This window comes from Nerophis ophidion, linkage group LG24 (genome assembly GCF_033978795.1).
Source record: "Nerophis ophidion isolate RoL-2023_Sa linkage group LG24, RoL_Noph_v1.0, whole genome shotgun sequence".
NCBI classification, from domain to species: Eukaryota; Metazoa; Chordata; class Actinopteri; order Syngnathiformes; family Syngnathidae; genus Nerophis; species Nerophis ophidion.
In genome coordinates this window covers 38,968,504-38,983,429 of record NC_084634.1, presented here as the reverse complement: position 1 = coordinate 38,983,429, position 14,926 = coordinate 38,968,504, and the positions used below count along the sequence as shown (strand labels likewise).

The window sequence follows — 14,926 nt, the reverse complement described above, 5'->3', positions numbered from 1 at the left end:
GAGCAGACTATTTTTCCTGAAGAAGCTTGTATGCAGCAAGCTGTTGGAGATCTTTATTCAGTCTGTTGTAGTCAGTGCCCTGTACTTTGCAGTGGTTTGTTGGGGGAGCAGCACCAGCAAAAGGGACTTTGTTTGTTTATATGTTTTTTTAGGGTCCGCCTAAAGGACCCTATTGTATCTCGTGCGTTTTATTATTCTTTCTTTCTTCCGCAATTTTTAAATAAAACACAGAAAAAACTGCTCCGAGGAAGAAAACACAAACAAAATTGCTTGTAACTTCCGGTAAGAATGCCGGAAAGACATGAAACAAAAACTTCTACGTAGATCTCACTTAGACCTACATTTTAACAATTGACAGCCTGCAGAAAAAATCAACAGGAAGTAGGCAATTACCCCTTCAAAATAAAAGTTTTGTGAAAACCCGTCACCTTTCTTCAAACGAAAACTCCTCCCAGTGCGTTTGTCGTTTCGGCTTCAAACTCGCACAGGAGAGAGATTGAACCCTTTTGATAAAAGTGGTCGAACAAAGTTTTGATAAGTTCTCCGGTTTGGATTTTACGCGCCTTCAAAGAACCCCTGCGCAAAGTTTCCTAAAAAATGTCATTTTTGCCTCTTTGAGCTGTAATTTGACCCCCTTAAAATGCTTCAAAACTCACCAAACTTGGCACACACATCAGGACTGGCAACAATTGCGAGCTAATAAAAGAACCAAACCCCAAAACTCAAAATTGTGCTCTAGCGCCCCCTAGGAATACAACACAGACAAAAGGCTCCTAGGAAGAAAGCACGGACAAAACTGCCTGTAACTTCCGGTAGGAATGTCAGAGAGACATGAAACAAAAACCACTATGTAGGTCTGACTTAGACCTACATTTGAATAATTAACATACTTTGGCAAAAATCAACAGGAAGATTGATATTTTCACTTCAATACAGCAACTGCATTACTTTCACAATGCATCAAATAGTGTCACCAAGGCATTTTCTACCGTGGGTCTCGGGGGCAGCAGCCAAAGCCGCGCTCGCACCTTCGCACCCTAATTTGACCCCCTTAACATGCTTCAAAGTGCAAGTTAAAGCTATACTATGCCAAGCGAAAGCCATTTATCAACCACATCCAGAAACGCCAATCTCTAATTTGACCCCCTTAACATGCTTCAAATCTCACCAAATTTTACACACACACATCAGGACTGGTGAAAATTGCCATCCAATAAAAAACCAAACCCCAAAAATTTAAATTTTGCTCTAGCTCCCCCTAGGAAAAAAAACTGACAAAACTGCTTGTGAATTCTGTTAGGAATGTCGTAGAGTGATGAAACAAAAACTTCTATGTAGGTCTGACTAAGGTCGGGACTCGGGACACGGCGGCAGCAGCCAAAGGCGGACCCGACCAACGCTGCTTGCAGCTTTAATTTTAATTTGTCTTTGCTATTCGGACTTATTGGAACTTATTTAGAATAATAACTAAGAATCATCTTTTGATATGATGTACTTAATCCATAAGTACACAAACGTGAACTTCATGTTTAGTGACATGCTAATTCTTATGCGTGAAGACTCTTCTTCGGCATGGTAATGCCGGTGTGGTTTTTCCAGGGATGCGTCGAAGCGATGAACACAACAAGGTAAGTTAAAGGGTATTTATTTCATAATAAAAGGCTATGAACAAAAACACTGGTCTAAAGAGAAAAGGTAAATAAAAGACGCTAGCGTGAAAGCTGGGAAAAAACACAAGGAAAACTAAAACTTGGTACGAGGACACAAAAGAGTAAACAAAAACATTCAGCATGAAAGCTGGAAAATAAAGTGGCTTAGCGTGAGAGCTAGCGAGAAAATACATACATAGAATGATGAGAGTCGTCACTGTTGCGCGTGGGCAAATTAGGATCCGAGAATGAGTAAACAGAAAAGGTGAGCTCAAATAGGAGGGCGAAAATTAGTAGCAGGTGTGCGGGGCGAGACTAACAGGTGGACTGATGTGTAACCATAGTGATGGACAAAAACAGGAAATAAACGGGTCAGACTGAGAATGAAAAAACAAACATGTGAAGATCTGAGCAGCAGATCGCAACATTATGTTTACATTTCTTTTCCAAATTCCATTGTATGTTATATTCTTCTGACACCACCAGATGGCAGTAGAAGTGTCCACATAAGTGGCCATAAGACCCCAATTCAGTAGTGTACACAATTTTGGAAATAAGAGCTGAAAGGTGCTGTCCACGCATGTGGCCACTAAGCCTTTAGTGCAGGGGTCGGGAACCTTTTTGGCTGAGAGAGCCATACAAACCAAATAATTTAAAAAGTATTTCCGTGAGAGCCATATAATATTTTTTTTAAGACTGAATACAACTAAATCTGTGCATTTTTAAGTAAGACCAACATTTTGAGAGTATAATAAGTCTTTTATTCTTTTTAATAACATTGTTATTCTGAAGCTAACCAAGAATAAATAAAATACTTCTTACCATTAATGCGATTTCTAGAACCGGTGCGGTAGACACCGGATGGATGCATTAAAATGCATGAGAATGTTTTATATTTTGAACGTTATTTTTGACACTGTGATTACCAGCGGAATTATTCATTACTTATCGTGTTAAGCAATGTCAGCTAATATTTATCTGAGAGCCAGATGCAGTCATCAAAAGAGCCACATCTGGCTTTAGAGCCATTGGTTCCCTACCCCTGCTTTAGTGTGACGATTGGTTGGCATCATGATGCAGATGCGTTCTCTCCAGATGCACTTCGGGCTTGGACACAGCGTAAGGTAAGAAAAAATGATTTATTTAAACCAAGGAACAGACTAAGAACAGAAAAACTGGCATGAGGCACAAAAGCCAAAACCAACAGAACTAGCATTGGAGCTAGAAAAAAACCAAGCATAGCGGGGAAGCTAGCAAAATACAAAAGCAGGTTTTACCAGAATCGGGGATCAGCGTCGTCACTTGTTACGTGTAACAAAACTAGGAAGCGAGGACGAGTGAACGGAAAAGGCAGGCTTAAATAAGGGCAGTAATTGCAAACAGGTGTGAGTCAAAAACAAGAGGCAGGTGACACCAATGCGTGACTATAGTAACAGAACAAACAGGAAGTGCCACCAGGAACTAAGGTAAACATCAGCAGAACAATACTAAAACGGAACAAAACCAGAATATGCTATGATCCGGGCAGCGGATCATAACATTTAGAGGTTAAAAAAACTATCGGCACGCAGTTGGAGGTGTTTGTGTCAGTGAGGGACAGGAGGACACTGGACAAAATGCTCGCCATCATGGACAATCCTGCCCACCCACTCCACCAGACTACTGAGGGACAGGAGAGCTCATATTCCAACAGGCTCCTTCGGCTTCGGTGTTCCGTTCAAGAACTCCTTCATTCCGCACTCCATCCAGCTGTATAATCACTCGACATCCATTGCTTTCCTCCTCTCCAAGGTTCTCATAGTCATCATTGTCACCGACGTCCCACTGGGTGTGAGTTTTCCTTGCCCTTATGTGGGCCTACCGAGGATGTCGTAGTGGTTTGTGCAGCCCTTTGAGACACTAGTGATTTAGGGCTATATAAGTAAACATTGATTGATTGATTGATTGATCTTTTTCCATTTTCACACATATCTGAAAGAGGTCCAGGGAGCCACTAGGGAGGCGCTAAAGAGCCGCATGCGGCAACCCAAAAATGTTGAAAGAGCCATATTGGACCAAAAATAAAAAAATTAAATCGTCTGGAGCCGCAAAACATTCAAAGCCTTATATAAGTCTTATAATGAAGAAAACACATGATGTAAGTCACTATATTAGCTATATTAGCCTACTATCAAAGGTTGATGCAAATCTCCGTTGACAGAAATGTTGTATTTCATTTTTTACCCTACACATTTTTGCAACATTGCAAAACATTAGTAAAATGGAGGCTTCTCAGAGGGTGAGAATACTTGCAGCCATGGATTGATTAAATATGCCTGATTAGCACTCTAGCAAATCAACAAAATCAACAAAACTCACTTTTGCGCATTCACGCACAGCATAAAACGTTTGGTGGACAAAACGAGACGGAGGAGTGGCATAAAACTTTAAAAAACTTTTCTGTGGCAGCATCGGAAAAAGTTACAAACTACGATGAGTTCAAGGATCGCTGACATTAGTAGGAAAAAACGGTGCTTTCCAGATACTCTCATCAGTGAAGCATGTATAACATAAAATGTGGGATTTCTAACTATTAGGAACAATAATGCCCACATATGCGGTCCTCTCCAAGGTTTCTCATAGTCATCATTGTCACCGACGTCCCACTGGGTGTGAGTTTTCCTTGCCCTTATGTGGGCCTACCGAGGATGTCGTTGTGGTTTGTGCAGCCCTTTGAGACAATAGTGATTTAGGGCTATATAAATAATCATTGATTGATTGATATCTTTTTATTACCTGACCATTTCTATGTGAGCTACCTTTCTTTGTTTATAATGTCTATTTTCTGCTGGATTCACTCTCTAGTTGATGCTGCAGCTGTTACATACTCTGTAATATTGTACATGGCAATTGGGATCTGTTATATATTGTATACATTATAGAAAGATTTAATATAATATATATAGGGCTGGGCGATATATCGATAAACACAATATATGGCGGGCTTGTCTCTGTGCGATATAGAAAATGACTATATGGTGATATTGGAGTATACCTTCTCAGGCAGTTGCTTTTAGCTGCTGGCATTACACTACAGGCTCTCCTCGCTCTTTCCTGTCTCTCCTTCTCCTTCTCATACGTCACATACCTCAGTAGAAGCATTTAAGTCTCACCTTAAAACTCATTTGCATACTCTAGCCTTTAAATAGACTCCCTTTTTAGACCAGTTGATCTGCCGTTTCTTTTCTTTTTCTTCTATGTCCCACTCTCCCTTGTGGAGGGGGTCCGGTTCGATCCGGTGGCCATGTACTGCTTGCCTGTGTATCGGCTGGGGACATATCTGCGCTGCTGATCCGCCTCCGCTTGGGATGGTTTCCTGCTGGCTCCGCTGTGAACGGGACTCTCGCTGCTGTGTTGGATCCGCTTTGGACTGGACTCTCGCGACTGTGTTGGATCCATTATGGATTGAACTTTCACAGTATCATGTTAGACCCGCTCGACATCCATTGCTTTCCTCCTCTCCAAGGTTCTCATAGTCATCATTGTCACCGACGTCCCACTGGGTGTGAGTTTTCCTTGCCCTTATGTGGGCCTACCGAGGATGTCGTAGTGGTTTGTGCAGCCCTTTGAGACACTAGTGATTTAGGGCTATATAAGTAAACATTGATTGATTGATTGATACGTATATGCCCTCGCCCGGCAGAGAGGTAGCAGCATGGGTAACATTAGCTGTGATGCTAGCGGAGCCATGCGAGTGGTAGTACGAGAGAAAGAAGGTGCGAATGAAGGAAAAATGAATTCCCAGGAAAAACAGCAGAGGGTCGATCCATATGTCGAACAGACAACCGTAATTTGTCAAGTGTGGGCCTGAAGCGTTGCTACAAAAAGTAGCATCACTGCTAATATGGGGCGGCATAGCTCGGTTGGTAGAGCGGCCGTGCCAGCAACTTGAGGGTTGCAGGTTTGATTCCCGCTTCCGCCATCCTAGTCACTGCCGTTGTGTCCTTGGGCAAGACACTTTACCCACCTGCTCCCAGTGCCACCCACACTGGTTTAAATGTAACTTAGATATTGGGTTTCACTATGTAAAGCGCTTTGAGTCACTAGAGAAAAGCGCTATATAAATATAATTCACTTCAATTCACTTCATTTGAAAAGTCACCTGCTAGAACAGGGGTAGGGAACCTATGGCTCTAGAGCCAGATGTGGCTCTTTTGATGACTGCATCTGGCTCTCTGATAAATCTGAGCTGACATTGCTTAACACGATAAGTAATGAATAATTCCACTGGAATTCACAGTGCTAAAAATAACGTTCAAAATACAAAACATTCTCATGCATTTAAATCCATCCATCCGTTTCCTACCGCACCTGTTCAAGAAGTCGCATTAATGGCAAGAAGTATTTTATGTCATGATGGGGGGGGGGTCGCAGCTTGCTGCGGGGTCGTTCTCCCAGGAAAGGCAGACGGACTACTCGGGACATGGCATTTAGGTAAAAACATGACTTAATTTAAACTAAAAAAAGTTACAAACAAAAATCGCTCACAGCGGAGGCACAACTTGGGCTAAGGAAGAAAGCTAACGCATAAACAGACTATGAACATAAATCAAACAAAACTTACTTGGCATGGCATGAAGCAGGAAACTATGGCAAGGCATGAAACAAGTCAGCACAGAGCAAGAAAAGATCACATTGACGCCAGGGCGACTGACTGGCAAAGACAAGCTTAAATACCGCCTCTGATTAGTGCTCGGGGAGCAGGTGAGCGGGCATTTTGTCCACCAGAGACAGGTGGACAAAATGAGTAACCAAGGAAACCAGACAAGGGAGTGGAAAAAAACAGGAACTTAAAGAGTCCAAAAGACAAACAGCACATGGCCAAACAAAAACATGACCAACAGACATGACATTTGATTTATTATTGGTTAGCTTCAGAATAACAATGTTATGAAAAAGAATAAGAGACTTATTATACTCAAAAAATGTTGGTCTTACTCAAAAATGCACGCATTTAGTTGTATTCAGTGTTAAAAAATATGATACGGCTCTCACGGAAATACATTTTGAAATATTTGGCTTTCATGGCTCTCTCGGCCAAAAAGGTTCCCGACCTCTGTGCTAGAGAATGAGGACAATTTCATAACGTCCGTAGGAACCTACCACATAGCGAAGGACGCATACTATTTGGTTTCCTATTATGCAGCTCATTTTTATTTGACACTTAAAATGTCTCTGACCATCTTGCACTTTCTGTTTTGGAAATGACATGAATGTTTGTGTCACTGCTTAATAACTTGTTTAATAAATACAGTTTTGGTCAATTGACTTAATTGTGATTTACCTCTCTGCATGAAAGTTTAAAAGTAGCATATATGAATGCAGCATGAAGAAGAATGTTTGAATGTAGACACATAGAATCATCATACTGCTGTGATTATATGCATCAAGTGTTCATTCAAGGCCAAGGCACAATATCCTGATATATATGGTGTATCGCGATATGGACTAAAAATATCGAGATATTAAAAAAAGGCCATATCGCACAGCCCTAAATATATATATATATATATATATTTTTTTTTTTTATATATATATATATATATATATACTGGATCGGTTCGCAGCAGAGTGTGAAGCGACCGGAATGAGAATCAGCACCTCCAAGTCCGAGACCATGGTTCTTGCCGGGAAAAGGGTAGAGTGCCATCTCCGGGTTGGGGAGGAGACCCTGCCCCAAGTGGAGGAGTTCAAGTACCTAGGAGTCTTGTTCACGAGTGAGGGAAGAGTGGATCGTGAGATGGACAGGCGGATCGGTGCGGCGTCTTCAGTAATGCGGACATTTTATCGATCCGTTGTGGTGAAGAAGGAGCTGAGCCGGAAGGCAAAGCTCTCAATTTACCGGTCGACCTACGTTCCCATCCTCACCTATGGTCATGAGCTTTGGGTCATGACCGAAAGGATAAGATCACGGGTACAAGCGGCCGAAATGAGTTTCCTCCGCCGAGTGGCGGGTCTCTCCCTTAGAGATAGGGTGAGAAGCTCTGTCATCCGGGAGGAAATCAAAGTAAAGCTGCTGCTCCTTCACATGGAGAGGAGCCAGATGAGGTGGTTCGGGCATCTGGTCAGGATGCCACCCGAACGCCTCCCGAGGGAGGTGTTATGGGCACGTCCAACCGGTAGGAGGCCACGGGGAAGACCCAGGACACATTGGGAAGACTATGTCTCCCGGCTGGCCTGGGAACGCCTCGGGATCCCCCGGGAAGAGCTAGACGAAGTGGCTGGGGAGAGGGAAGTCTGGGCTTCCCTGCTTAGGCTGTTTCCCCCGCGACCCGACCTCGGATAAGCGGAAGATGATGGATGGATGGATGGATGGATGGATATATATATATATATATATATATATATATATATATATATATATATATATATATATATTTATTAGGAATGCACCGAATAATCGGTCACCGAATATATTCGGCCGAATATGGCAAAAAAAGCCACATTCGGCCTTCGGTGGAATGAGTTAAAAGCAAGGCCGAATAGTGGCGTGTGACGCAATGACGTCATTTTTTGACGCGGTGACGCAATCAACAAACGTGCAGTGACGTTGAAACCCGGCACCTTCGGAAAAATGTCAGCAGTGTGGAGATGTTTTAAAGTGTCGTAAAGTGACATGTGAATGTTCAGCCAAACTGTCTCGAGGAGGTGCCTCAGCAAAGACCTTCAGCACTACTGCTTTAATTTATCATTTAAAATCCAAACACCCAGAAAAGCATGCCGAGTACGAGAGAAAGAAGGCTGCGGCTGCAGCTGCAGCAGCTGAAAGGAGAGTTGGTCACAGCACTTGAACGCCCACCCCGTCCGTGGCCGACGTCTTTGAGAGGACGAAAAAGTTTGCGACTGACAGTGCCAAAGCAAACGGAATTACAAAGAAGGTAATGGAGTTTATGGCTTTGGATGATCAACCGTTTAGTGTTGTGGAGGACATTGGCTTTCGGAGACTCATGGAGCACATTGAGCGCCGTTACATGATACCGAGCAGACGGTATTTCTTCTGTTTACATTATTAGCCTGTTGTGTAGGCTACATGTATAAGTGTATGAGGTTACAAGCACACACTTATTGAGATGTAGTGGGGCCTCTGTTTACATTATTAGCCTGTTGTGTAGGCTACCTGTATAAGTGTATGAGGTTACAAGCACACACTTATTGAGATTTACTTGAGCCTTCTGTTTACATTATTAGCCTGTTGTGTAGGCTACCTGTATAAGTGTAAGAGGTTACAAGCACACACTTATTGAGATTTACTTGAGCCTTCTGTTTACATTATTAGCCTGTTGTGTAGGCTACCTGTATAAGTGTATGAGGTTACAAGCACACACTTATTGAGATGTAGTGGGGCCTCTGTTTACATTATTAGCCTGTTGTGTAGGCTACCTGTATAAGTGTATGAGGTTACAAGCACACACTTATTGAGATTTACTTGAGCCTTCTGTTTACATTATTAGCCTGTTGTGTAGGCTACCTGTATAAGTGTATGAGGTTACAAGCACACACTTATTGAGATTTACTTGAGCCTTCTGTTTACATTATTAGCCTGTTGTGTAGGCTACCTGTATAAGTGTAAGAGGTTACAAGCACACACTTATTGAGATTTACTTGAGCCTTCTGTTTACATTATTAGCATATCTACTGTGGCTGAGCAGACTTTTGCCAAAAGGACAATAATTCATTTGTTGTGGGTTTATCCACTTTAATGCACTTTATTTTTTTTTGGAATGCAGATTTTGTTTGAAGGCCAAATATAAATGAAAAACTTTGTGCTTTTTATGAAAAGCAAAGGCTACTGGAATGTAAAAGAAATGTCAATATTCAATAAAAATATGCTTTATTTGAAAAACATGTCTAAAAATGTATTCTAAACTATTTATGCAATATTAAAAAAACTGTGAAAAACTGCATTCATTATTCGGTATTCGGCAATTTTACTCGGCTTCGGCCACAAATTTCCATTTCGGTGCATCCCTAATCCATCCATCCATCCATCATCCTCCGCTTATCCGAGTCCCCGGTCGCGGGGGCAGCAGCCTAAGCAGGGAAGCCCAGACTTCCCTCTCTCCAGCCACTTCGTCTAGCTCTTCCCGGGGGATCCCGAGGCATTCCCAGGCCAACCGGGATACATAGTCTTCCCAACGTGTCCTGGGTCTTCCCCGTGGCCTCCTACCAGCTGGACGTGCCCTAAACACCTCCCTAGGGAGGCGTTCGGGTGGCATCCTGACCAGATGCCCGAACCACCTCATCTGGCTCCTCTCCATGTGAAGGAGCAGCGGCTTTACTTTGAGTTCCTCCCGGATGGCAGAGCTTCTCACCCTATCTCTAAGGGAGAGACCCGCCACCCGGTGGAGGAAACTCATTTGGGCCGCTTGTACCCGTGATCTTATCCTTTCGGTCATGACCCAAAGCTCATGACCATAGGTGAGGATGGGAAGGTAGATCGACCGGTAAATTGAGAGCTTTGCCTTCCGGCTCAGCTCTTTCTTCACCACAACGGATCGGTACAACGTCCACATTACTGAAGACGCCGCACCGATCCGCCCGTCGATCTCACCATCCACTCTTCCCTCACTCGTGAACAAGACTCCTAGGTACTTGAACTCCTCCACTTGGGGCAGGGTCTCCTCCCCAACCCGGAGATGGCACTCCACCCTTTCCCTAATATATATACATATTTGTGATGAGGCGTGGCCTGCAGCCCTGCAGCGAGGCGGGGTGTGCCGGGGCCGGCTCCGAGATGGGCGGCAGATGCGTAGATGGCCCACCTGGGCTCAGTTGTCTGATCACCTGTCACTCTACAAAAGGGCAGCGGCCGAGAAGGACGAGGTTGGTGAAGTGGGAGTTGATGAGAGAGAGAGAAAGAACCCGAGCACGAGTGAAAGCGGGAGCAAGACGGAGACGTGGAAGGCTGAAAGCGACCGGAAAAGCGAGACGGGCAGGAGAGGCGAGTGCTTAAAAGCAGAGCAAGAGAGCGAGTTTATTGCAAAATAAACAAAATCCTCAAACCGTCAAGCCTGTCATGTCCGTCATTGGTGGTCCGAAGGTGTAAAGACCTCCACAATATTATATACTGTATATATAATATGTAAATATTACATATATGTTATATTTTATATTGCTATTACGGTATTTTAATTAGTCTACTTTATACCTGCATGATCCTTTCTATCCTTTGTAACTGAGCTACTGTGAGTGAATAAAGTCTAACCTGCTTGGGTATATCAATGAGGGAGGAGGCGGCCAGCTGGGTGAAAGTGTGCAGAGTGACGATGACCATGGGAGTGGACGGGTAAGAGGCCACCAGGTTCTGCAGAAGTTCTCGGCTGCTGGATGCCAGACTGGCGTCGTGATGCATGTGCTGCATCATGGGGATCAACTTCAGCTTCAAGTCCACCGGGGTGTCCAAACCTGGGACAACGAACAGGCGGGAGGATGAGGAGAACGACTTCAAAATATCTCAAAAGACAAATTGCAAGCTGCAATTTCAGAAATATCACCTCTTTACCTTGAATCATCTCACTGACTTTGTTGCAGATTCCGGCGGCAAAGTCTCTGGAAATAAAAAAAACAGCAGGAAAGTAGCAGTGTTATGCACTGTTTAACTCCTTTTTGCAATTGTATTGTTTTTAGCCGTCTAGCAATGGACAGATCAAAAAAGAGAAACATTTTCTGATGAAAATAGTGAAGTGAAGTGAATTATATTTATATAGCGCTTTTCTCTAGTGACTCAAAGCGCTTTACATAGTGAAAGCCAATATCTAAGTTACATTTAAACCAGTGTGGGTGGCACTGGGAGCAGGTGGGTAAAGTGTCTTGCCCAAGGACACAACGGCAGTGACTAGGATGGCGGAAGCAGGAATTCTAAGTTAATGATTATTTGCAAAAACAAAATGAAGTTTCTCAGTTTAAACATGAATATCTTGTCTTTGCAGTCTATTTAATTGTTATACCGTATTTCCTTGAATTGGCACCGGGCAAATGTATGCGCCTGCCTTGAATTACCGCCTGGTCAAACTCGTGACGTCACGAGCGACACTTTCCCTGTCATCATTTTCAAAATGGAGGAGGCTGATTTCAATACCGGTAATTTGAAATCGCATAAAGGGAAGAAGATTAAGAGCTATTCAGTACGATTTAAGGTCCAAGCTTACATCACACTCAAATTTTTACTGCATGCATTTGGTAAGTGCCGGAGTGAGAAGAGCTTTCAAAACAATTAGCGCATGCTTACTTTTACCGCATGCCTTTGGTAAGCGCCGGAGTGAGAAGAGGTTTTAAATTCAAGGAAATACGGTAAGTTGAAAAGGATTTGCAAATCGTTGTATTTAGTTTTTTAATTAGGAATTACGCAATGTGCCGACTTCCCTGGTTTTGGGTTTAGTATGAAGGGGGTTGATTAGTGGCAGCAGCAGGTGAAGACACAAACAAAAGAAAGAGGCACGTGAGCTAAGGCACTCGTAGCAACAAGAACATAAACACAGAAGGACAAGGAGAGCTGGCAACATCGGGCGAAAATTGGGGGTCCATGGCAAGATCCTGTTATATAGTACTTTCTGTTATATCGGCGTGACGTGGCGCAGTGGGAGAGTGGCCGTGCGCAACCCGAGGGGCCCTGGTTCAAATCCCACCAAGTACCAACCTCGTCACGTCCGTTGTGTCCTGAGCAAGACACTTCACCCTTGCTCCTGATGGGTGCTAGTTGGCGCCTTGCATGGCAGCTCCCTCCATCAGTGTGTGAATGGGTAAATGTGGAAGTAGTGTCAAAGCGCTTTGAGTACCTTGAAGGTAGAAAAGCGCTATACAAGTACAACCCATTTATCATTTTATCAGAGCGTGTTGTAGAAAACTTTGAGTGTACTACCAGTACTAAACTTCCTTTTACACTTGCGAGGCGGTTAAGAATCTTCAAATGTTGCTTCAAACACCAGAGGTTGCACTGTAACTGCGTTTCTGACAGTCCGGCCTTACTTGGACTGTGCAGAAAAACTGGCTGCAGCAAATATAGCGGCTTCCACTTCCACGTTGTCATGAGAGTCCAGACTTTGCCGAATACTGTGATGGGCGTTTTTCCTCTCCGGGATGATGGAAGCCAAGCTGCCGAGCATCCTGGAGAGAGGGGGCGGTGCCGTTAAAAGACAGCGAACCACGGTAATCATCTACAAACCCTGTTTCCTTATGAGTTGGGAAATTGTGTTAGATGTAAATATAAACGGAATACAATGATTTGAAAATCCTTTTCAACCCATATTCAGTTGAATATGCTACAAAGACAACATATTTCAGGGGTCGGGAACCTTTTTGACTGAGAGAGCCATTAAAGCCAAATATTTTGAAATGTATTTCCGTGAGAGTCATACAATATTTTTAACACTGAATACAACTGTCAGCTTCAAACACTGATTACATTTATTAAACAGACAAGAAGCAAGGAATTAAACAGAGACAGGATTCAATTTAGCTCAATAAGGAGAAACAAGAGAATTCTACACCTGTTTTATTTGGACTTTCCCTGATTACAACAAACAAATGCGTGTATCTCTTATTCTTTTTAATAACATTGTTATTCTATTCTGAAGCTAACCAATAATAAATAAAATACTTTTGACTATTAATGCAACTTCTTGAACAGGTGCGATAGAAACGGATGGATGGATTCAAATGCATGAGAACGTTTTATATTTTAAACTTTATTTTTAACACTGTGATTACCACTTATCGTGTTAAGCAACGTCAGCAAGATTTATCTGAGAGGCAGGTGCAGTCATCAAAAGAGCCACATCTGGCTCTAGAGCCATAGGTTCCCTACCCCTGACATATTTGATGTTCAAACTCATAAACATTATTTTTTTTTCCAAATAATCATTAACTTTAGAATTTGATGCCAGCAACACGTGACAAAGAAGTTGGGAAAGGTGGCAATAAATACTGATATAGTTGAGGAATGCTCATCAAACACTTATTTGGAACATCCCACAGGTGTGCAGGCTAATTGGGAACAGGTGGGTGCCATGATTGGGTATAAAAACAGCTTCCCAAAAAATGATCAGTCTTTCGCAAAAAAGGATGGGGCGAGGTACACCCCTTTGTCCACAACTGTGTGAGCAAATAGTCAAACAGTTTAAGAACAACGTTTCTCAAAGTGTAATTGCAAGAAATTTTGGGATTTCAACATCTAAGGTCTATAATATCATCAAAAGGGTCAGAGAATCTGGAGAAATCACTCCATGTAAGCAGCATGGCCGGAAACCAACATTGAATGACCGTGACCTTCGATCCCTCAGACGGCACAGTATCAAAAACCGACATCAATCTCTAAAGGATATCACCACATGGGCTCAGGAACACTTCAGAAAACCACTGTCACTAAATACAGTTGGTCGCTACATCTATGCAAAGCGAAAGCTATTTATCAACAACATCCTGAAACGCCACCAGCTTCTCTGGGCCCGAGATCATCTAAGATGGACTGATGCAGAGTGGAAAAGTATTCTGTGGTCTGACGAGTCCATATTTCAAATTGTTTATGGAAATATTCGACATGATGTCATCCGGACCAAAGAGGAAGCGAACCATCCAGAATGTTATCGACGTAAATCCAATCCAATCCAATCCACTTTATTTATATAGCACATTTAAACAACAATAACGTTTCCAAAGTGCTGCACAGCCATGTTAAAAACAATATTATGCTCCACCAATGACTGAATAAAACAAAAAATGAATAAAAATAAAACCAATAAAAACAATATAAAAACAAATATGATAAAAAACTATTTTAAAAGGTAAAATCAATTCAAACAGTAAAATAAAAATCAAAGCGTATAAAAAACACAACTCACGTAGTGTTAAAAGCCAAAGAATAAAAGTGGTAAAGTTCAAAAGCCAGCATGTGTGATGGTATGGGGGTGCATTAGTGCCCAAGGCATGGGTAACTTACACATCTGTGAAGGCACCATTAATGCTGAAAGGTACATAGAGGTTTTGGAACAACATATGCTGCCATCTAAGCGCCGTCTTTTTCCATGGACGCCCCTGCTTATTTCAGCAAGACAATGCCAAGCCACATTCAATCCAATCCACTTTATTTATATAGCACATTTAAACAACAATAACGTTTCCAAAGTGCTGCACAGCCATGTTAAAAACAATATTATGCTCCACCAATAACTGAATAAAACAAAAAATAAATAAAAATAAAACCAAAAAAACCAATATAAAAACAAATATGATTAAAACTATTT

General features: G+C 42.5%; 1 protein-coding gene across 2 annotated transcripts in view; it reads right to left on the bottom strand.

Annotated features, from left to right (window-relative positions):
* The window catches only part of ints7 (integrator complex subunit 7), a 46,528-nt gene that overhangs the window by 28,936 nt on the left and 2,666 nt on the right, over positions 1 to 14,926 (bottom strand). The window contains exons 4-6 of one of the 2 annotated variants that reach the window (XM_061885760.1): positions 12,654 to 12,791; positions 11,191 to 11,237; positions 10,894 to 11,093 (exon numbers count right to left, since the gene is read on the bottom strand). In XM_061885760.1, coding sequence (XP_061741744.1) covers positions 10,894 to 11,093; positions 11,191 to 11,237; positions 12,654 to 12,791 — 385 coding nt within the window. The remainder of the gene's footprint in view (positions 1 to 10,893; positions 11,094 to 11,190; positions 11,238 to 12,653; positions 12,792 to 14,926) is intronic. The other variant, XM_061885761.1, reaches the window with a different exon arrangement.